Raw genomic sequence first — 8,206 nt, forward strand, 5'->3', positions numbered from 1 at the left:
CGGTTTGTTGTGGTTCCTCGGACTGATGAAGTCCTTTGGATGAAGGACGAAATGTCTCAACAAAAAAAGTATCCATATGACCTGACTAAACTTTATTGGATTTTTTAAGATGTGATAATATGATAAGATAGCTGGATTAGTGAGCATGAACTTTTGATGTTCTGAACCACTTTGGCGTTGGCTCCCTCAGGAGCAGACAGGGGAGAGGGTGGCCCCAGAAATCGTCTTATCACCAGCAAACTTGTTGGTCCACTATGGGAGTGTGCTGCTTGTGGGACTTGGTTTTTTGTGGCTCCTTGGACTGATGAAGTCCTTTGGATGAAGGACGAAATGTCTCAAAAAAAAACTGCCCAGATAACCTGACTGAACTTTTTGGATTGTCTAAGATAAGATACCTGGATTATTGAGCATGACCTTTGATGTTTTGAACCACTTTGGCCATGGCTGCCTCAGAGGACTCGACGGGGGAGAGGGTGGCCCCAGAAATCGTCTTATCACCAGCAAACTTGTCGGTCCACTATGGGAGTGTGCTGCTTGTGGGACTCAGTTTGTTGTGGCTCTTCGGACTGATGAAGTTCTTTGGATGAAATGTCTCAACAACAAAATAAACCATCCACAGGACCTGACTGAATTGTGTTGGAGTTTCCAACAATATGGTTGTGTTCTGTAACTGTTTTTGCTCGTTTCTTCATCTGTTTTCAAACTTTTCTACTGAGAAGTCAAAACTGTCGCCATGTTGCTCTGACAACTGAAACAGTGTGTTTGTTTGTTAATGGCTGACAGAACAACCATCAGGGAGAATGTGGATCTCATTCGTCTACAAAAGCAGCTCTCTGAAAAAAGTGCATCCCTGAGAGTCAGCCAAGAGAAGGTCAACAGTTTGCAGGAGGTCAGACAGTTTCTGTCTTCATATTTCACAGCTGTTTCATACTTTCAGCTGATCACCTGTCTTTCCTTCCAGGCTTATGAGAATCAGCTTGAAGAGGTAAAAATATGCATGTATTAATTCTAATGGATACTTCTGATGCTCAGGTTAATCACAATCATGTCCTGTGTTCACCCCAGACTCAGAGGTCACTAAAGGAGAGCCAAGGGGCTCTGCTGGAGAAAGTGGAGGAGTTGACTGAACAGCTGAAGCAGGAAAGACAGAAAAGTCTGACGCTGGATGGACAGCTCACCACCACCACTCTGTCTCTACAGGCCCTAGACAAGGCAACACATTATATATCTTGGGTTCACAAGCCCTGTTAACAAAGACCCACGTGTAAAAACAGAGGGATGATACATAATTAAAGCTGTGGGATGATCTGTGATGCTGTCAGGTTTATTTTAAAATCTGTTTTTTTTTCTCCTATTTTAGCTCCAGGAGAGGATATCAGACCTGGAAGGAGAGCGAGACACGATTAAAAAAAGCTATGACACCCTATTGATGAGGTACGGTTTGAAAAACATGACGGGAATAAATTCTGTCAAATTTTATTCATAACGACCTTTGACCTCAGCCCTATCAGAAGGTAAATTATATAGACATGGGGGTTCTCAAACTTTTTGGGTTCAGGGACGCCGTCATACGCTAAACTAAGAATACGCTAAGCACTAATAGTACAAAAACAATACAACGAACAACAGCAGCACGAACACGAGTCTGTGTGAGCAGATGAGGACGAATGAACACAGCAACATAGGACCTGTTCTTTAATAGTGTTAATACAATCTTTATACGTTTAAACATGGGGCATTTTTCATTCAAGACACACTTAATGAACTAATTTTTAATTTCAACTTCCAAAAATTACAGTTTTGAGAAAATGAACAGTATCAAAAACCACTTTAGAACTTTACATGTTCACATATCGAACATAATTCATGTATTGCCACTTCTTCAAATTATTACAGAAAACTCTTTACATAAAACTGAACAGAATCATCCCAGCAGTAGACACACCAAGTAACAGAGATTATTTATTGATCGATGCCAGAACGCAAATATCAGGGGGGTGGGGCAGAACATTTGAAATAAATTAGATGCAATTTCCTGCATTTTTTTTTTTTTTTCAAACTCCTTATTAAAGTCAGTAACTGGACTGTGACTGCAAACATTTAAAAACAGGAAATTTCAAAGATGTCTTTAAAACTTTTTGGGGTGTTCTTAATTTCCATGTGTGATCTGCTGGGCCTTGTACTCGAGCTACAGGAATTTTGAACGTGTTCAAAATATTTGCAAGGCTAATGTTCTTCTAAAAAAAAAACTTACAGAGTTACACGGACGTCCAAAACCCCTCAATTTAGTTTCTGCAAGTCTAGAGCGCCAGAGCTGTATTTCTTTGTGAGTTGCCACATGTTTAGCTGTGACTCTGTATTCACTGTTTGTGAAGCAAAAATGTACACGCATTTATTTTAACTGTTTTCCTTTTATTTATTTATTTTCCTTTTTTCAAATTTATTTTAAAACAAGATGTGGTCAAAGTTTTCTATTGTATTAAAAAGCTTCTAAAATGTATTACGGTTCATGAACAATAGTTAAGTACGAACAAAGAACATTCCGAAGAAGCGCACAAACATGAATTTTTATTGGTACAAAATATATGTTGAAGTGCATGTGCACAAGATTTATCTATATTACGCATTTGTTGTGTCACTATTGCACATGTCCGTCACATTACCATGGAGTTGCAAAAACCAGTTTGCAGTCTTGTTGCGCTTATTTTGTTGATTAATGGCTCTATTTTTGTTGGAAGTTTTTGTAAATATATCATAAGTATCAATTATGTGCGACTCCGAGTGAAATTTTCTGTATTTCATTTGAAATTTTGTCTCAAACCAGTTCTTAGCACTCCCAGTCCAGTAAGATACTTCCTAAAAGCAAAGTTAATGACATCCAAAAGCGCCTTTCACTAATAAAACGTCGAGCCCTTTCACGTGAATGTGACTTCCTGTCTGAATTATAGCTGAAAACATCCTGATCACGTTTTCTGTTGGGTTTTGTTTTAGTGCTTTGTCTACCCACAGCAGCCGTAATGACCAGGATGAGAAACTCAGAGAGGTGGAACAGAAGGAGAAGTTGGTGGAAAACATCTGCAGTGAGGACGTTCAGAGACTGGAGGGGATGCTGCAAGCAGAGAGGGAGGAGAGGAGCAAGCTGGGGCTGGAGAAGGAGAAACTGAGACAAGAGAAGGAGACGCTCGAGGAGCAGAGAAAACAAGAGGAAGGTTAATGAATTCACTTTATTTTATTATATTTATTTAGGGGTTTTACTACTTGACAAAAACACCTGAAGACTCTGCAGAAACTTAATATTTCTTCACATTCAGACTTGTCTGTGTGGATGAAAGAGAGGCAGGAGCATCTGGAACAAGAGGTTGTCCATTACAAACAGCAGGTCTTCACTCTGCAGAACAGACTGGACTCCATTTCTAAGGTTAGAATATAAAATTAGAGTCTCATCCTTTTTGTATGTTATATCACACGATGTGACGCATCTCTCCTCTTTTACAGGAGTTCGACATGAGCATCGAGGAACTCAGTGAAACTCTTGTGCAGATCAAGGTCTGAACCTTTTTGAGCTGCTTTAAACAGAAGGACTTGAAATGTTATCCCATTACAGTGATGCCACGTTGCCTCTCCTCCAACTGCAGGCCTTTAGGATGCAGCAGGAGAGCAGGGAGGGCCTGCGCTTCCTCTTGGCTGATGGAAAGGTGGAAGATTCAACCAGTGAGCTCGTAAATATTCAGGCTTCTTATGCAGAGACTGTGCTTGAGCTACAGAAAACCAGAAACCTGCTGCTGCTGGAGCACAAAATCACCACAGACCTGCAGGTAAGCACATTTTTATTGTACACAACACATACATACATATACATACATATACATACATATATATATATATATATATATATATAAAAATTATATAATTAGGGTGTATATATATTAGTGGTCCCCTATTGTTTTAGGGAGGGGTGGCGCAGAGGTTAGAAGGTGGGCCTGTGATCGGAAAGTCGCAGGTTCACCTCCTGGTATCATCAACATCAAAATGTGGGTGGAAAAGGTGAAACACCCGCACCTGCCTCCACCCTCATTTGCCCCATTCTGGGCCCCTAAGCAAGGCCCTTAACCTCCACCATTTGCTCCCAAAAACAGGTCTCTCTCTTGAAAATGAGTTTGTGTGACTCAATGAAACAACCTGTATAAATAAAGGGTAAATAAATTAAAAAATGTGTATAGGACAGCATCATCTACATACAGTTGAACAAATTTATAATGTTCTGTTAAATCACTAACAGTAAATCAGCTGTACCTACATAGCATGTCTTTCCAGTCAGGCTACTCAAAGTACTTAAAAAAAAAATCTGTGCCCTTATTTGCTCATCTACACCCTTATTTATACATCACTCTACTGTCACAGTTTGTGCCATGTATTCAGTTTTTCTGTGATCCTTGTATATGTTTTACTTGTGTTTTACTTTCTCCTGTGCTCCCTGGGTCATTTCTCATTTCACCATCAGTCAGCTTCCTCGGTATTTTTCTCCAGTCAGCCTGCCACCTTGACCTGTCCCCAGTCAGTACCGGTAATTTTCATTCATTCATTCATTCATTCAACCTTTATTTAAACAGATAAGTCACATCGAGCCTCAAAGACTCATTTACAAGTATGACCTGTTTGGAGAGAATAAAAAGTGGTGGAAAAAAATGACATGTAAGGTTTGGAAACAAACAAAAAAAATGTCTAAAATGCTTTTAATCTTTGGCTGAAGGTCAACAGTATGATAATAATTTAAAAAAATCTTGCACAACAAGCACATAATGATGCCGACATTCCGCGGGGTACGGGGGAGATGCAAGGGTGGTGAGCATGTCCACACAACGCACAAAGGCACTGCAGCGTTCCGATAAAATCACTCAGTTCAAACAGTTCCCTCTGGAGAGATCCATACACACTCGGAGAGAGGTGGGGTGCCGAGGACGGCCAAAGACAAATCCAAAGAGTCCTGAAATGATGACAGAATGTTTATTCAGCTGGACCCCTCTGAAAAGTCCATGGAAATTCCTCGGTAGAAGGGGAGGGAGGGGCAGAGCTTCAGATTTACAAAACTTCCAGGTGTATTGAGATAAGATGGCCTGTCAAGGCCAGTCAGGGAGCTGAATTCAGATAAACACAATTGTTCTGGGGACAGGCAGAACTTGAAAGACATCTACCTTGAGTCTGTGTCAGTCCACTCGGTTCTGAAACGTCCAAATTTGTGATCTGTGGTGAGAACAGGGAACTAGTGTAAGAGAACTTAGAGAGGTGGAGGTATACACTTGAAAGAAGAGGAATGAAAGTCATCCGTAGTAAGACAGAGTGCATGTGTGAATGAGAGGGAGGCCGGTGGAACAGTGAGACTACAAGGAGCAGAGGTCACAAAGGTGCAGGACTTCAAGTATTTGGGGTCCACTGTCCAGGAAAATGGGAAGTGTAGTAAAGAGGTGAAGAAGAGAGTCCAGGCAGGATGGAGTGGACGGAGAAAAGTTTCAGGAGTGATTTATGACAAAAGGTGTCAGAAAGGTTAAAAAGAAAAGTTTACAAGAAGACCAATTTATGTTGTATGTTCTGGAGACAGTGGCATTGACAAAAAGACAGGAGACAGAACTGGAAGTAGCAGAAATGAAGATGTTGAGGTTCTTCTTAGGAGCGACAAGGATGGATAAGATTAGGACTGAGATCATCAGAGGTACAGCACAGGTTGGACAACTGGGAGATAAAGTTAGAGAGGACACACTGAGATGGTTTGGACATGTCTGGAGGAGTGACAGTGGGTATATTGATAGACGGATGCTAGAGATGCAGCTGCCAGAAAAAAGACAAAGAAGACCAAAGATTATATATGGATGCAGTTAGAGAGAACATGGAAGATGCAGAGGACAAAATGAGATGGAAGATGTTTTGCTGTGGTGAACCCCTGAAGAGGGAAACACTGAAAGAAGGACAAGAAAACATTTGAGCATTTTGAGTTTTGGTTTTGCATTTGGGTTCTGATTTTCACCAAACAATACTCTACTGTATTTCTACAAAAATTATCCGAAAAACTCCTTCCGTTAAATTTAATCAGTACTTTAGAATGCAATCATAAACCAGTGGGACACATAGGAGGCAATGAACAACAAAGTCCATGCTCAATAATCCAGATATAAATTCCAACATTTTTCAGTCAGATCATCTGGACAGTTTCTTTTTTTTTTTGTGCCAAAGCATTTCGCCTTCAATCCGGAAGGATTCATCAGTCAAGGAAACACACAACAAATTTGATTCTTCCCCCAACAGCTTACTCCAAAGTGGAACAAACCAGTTCTGCTTGTGATTAGATGGTCTCTTTGGTACGCCCCTCCTCCATTGCCGGTCCTCTTCCTTGTTGACGGTCTTGTCAAACTGGTTGAAAACAACAAAGTCCATGCTCAATAATCCAGGTATACAATCCAACATTTTTCAGTCAGGACTTTGTTGTTTTCAACCAGTTTGACAAGACTGTCAACAAGGAAGAGGGCCGGCAATGGAGGAGGGGGCGTACCAAAGAAACCATCTAATCACAAGCAGAACTGGTTTGTTCCACTTTGGAGTAAGCTGTTGGGGGAAGAATCAGTTTTGTTATGCGTTTCCTTGACTGATGAAGCCTTCTGGATCAAAGGCGAAATGTTTCAGCACAAAAAAAAAGAAACTGTCCAGATGACCTGACTGAAAAATGTTGGATAGGAGGCGATGGTTCTGGTTTTTGCCCATTGACAGTTGTGCTGGGAATAGAACCTCCAACTTGCTTGTTGGACTCAAGGACAACTGCGCCAACCACTGATCCACATCCTTACCCTTAACATATAAGCAAAAGTGCAATGGTTGGAAAATTATTCAATGTGAAACTCCCATTTTGCAACTTTAAACGTTCAGTTATCTCTTACACGGAACTCATATAATACTTGACTTTAACTCATTTTTTCCCCCAATACCTAAAAAAGTTATTTTACTCCACAAGGAAGAGTTAAATACAGTCAACCAAAAGGCAGAAAGAGACAAGGAAGAGAACAGGAGGAGGACAGCAGAGAAAGACAAACTTTTAGCTAAAAGAACTCTTCAGATCAACACTTTACAAGGTATATCTACATCTCTAGTGAATGTCGTATCAAGACAACCCAGTGTATTTGATAATTATTTAAAACCTCTATCTGTGTCTGAAGCTCAGTTAAAAGAGTTGGCATACAGCCCAAGGAGCTACAAACGAACCATACCAATACAGTACACCTGGCCAGCAGGAGACCATGAAGTGGTCCAGCCCATCGAAGATGATCTGAGTTTTTCTCAGCTAAAGGCTGGAGAGTCACTGTTGGAGATCCACCTTAAGGTGAAACGTTACCCTAAATACCTCTAATCAGTTTACCCAGAGAGCTGATGTTGGTTTTGTACCTCTAGGCTGCCACCTTCACCCCCACAGGGCTCCGCATCATGAGTAACATCCATCCAGGAGTGGACAGAAGTGAAACTATTGTGACCTTCTGCACCTACTGCCTGTTGGACTTTGAAATGCACTCCACTCCTCTCGTGTCAGGAAGCCAACCAACCTACGGCTTTACGTCCCGCTACGCTCTGACAGCCCGCGATCTGGGCAGGCTGGGAGGTCAGGGGTCGAGAGTGCAAGTGGAGCTCCACCAGGCGTTAGGGGGAGTCCGGTTTGTCACCCATGGAAGTGGACACATGTTGCTCATGGGCGCCATGGAGAGGAGAGGAGAGCGAATTGGTGGAGGTGTCAACATCAAAGGTATATTTAGTGGATCTGATGCTGGACTTTTTCCTGATGCATCATATTCCCCACTCATTAGAAATACAAAGATGTTGTTAAAAAATATTAAAAATGAAGTTAAAAAGGTCTCCTTTTGTAGGTCATGAGGGCGAAATCTTTGGTGTTGTGGATTTTTGGGTGCGTCTTTTCCCTCCGGCAGAACCCATTGGTGCTGTGGCAGAGAGCGCAGCTGAAAGGAGAACAGTAACTCAGAGGAGCCAAGCTCAGATTATGCTCGGCTGGCAAGACAGCGTTCATGAGGTAAAGCTCAAAAAGATTATTTTAGTTACGTTGCTGTGCAATGCAGTGGTATTTAAACAAGAACAAGATCATAAGGAAATACAAGTAACTAACCTTTTAACCATATATTTGGAGCTGTGGCATGAATATAGATCTATTTGTATCTGC

The 8,206-nt window shown here is 41.3% G+C and overlaps 1 protein-coding gene across 1 annotated transcript in view; it reads left to right on the forward strand.

Moving 5' to 3' along the window:
• LOC119410015 (protein fantom) overlaps window positions 1-8,206 on the forward strand; it is a 37,519-nt gene that overhangs the window by 4,546 nt on the left and 24,767 nt on the right. The window contains exons 6-17 of the mRNA XM_037676954.1: window positions 784-889; window positions 962-985; window positions 1,066-1,212; window positions 1,361-1,434; window positions 2,992-3,209; window positions 3,312-3,418; window positions 3,496-3,546; window positions 3,636-3,815; window positions 6,998-7,115; window positions 7,200-7,363; window positions 7,432-7,777; window positions 7,899-8,059. Coding sequence (XP_037532882.1) covers window positions 784-889; window positions 962-985; window positions 1,066-1,212; window positions 1,361-1,434; window positions 2,992-3,209; window positions 3,312-3,418; window positions 3,496-3,546; window positions 3,636-3,815; window positions 6,998-7,115; window positions 7,200-7,363; window positions 7,432-7,777; window positions 7,899-8,059 — 1,696 coding nt within the window. The remainder of the gene's footprint in view (window positions 1-783; window positions 890-961; window positions 986-1,065; window positions 1,213-1,360; window positions 1,435-2,991; window positions 3,210-3,311; window positions 3,419-3,495; window positions 3,547-3,635; window positions 3,816-6,997; window positions 7,116-7,199; window positions 7,364-7,431; window positions 7,778-7,898; window positions 8,060-8,206) is intronic.

Source organism: Nematolebias whitei, chromosome 1, assembly GCF_014905685.2.
Source record: "Nematolebias whitei isolate Nwh7 chromosome 1, NemWhi1, whole genome shotgun sequence".
In the NCBI taxonomy this organism is placed as follows: Eukaryota; Metazoa; Chordata; class Actinopteri; order Cyprinodontiformes; family Rivulidae; genus Nematolebias; species Nematolebias whitei.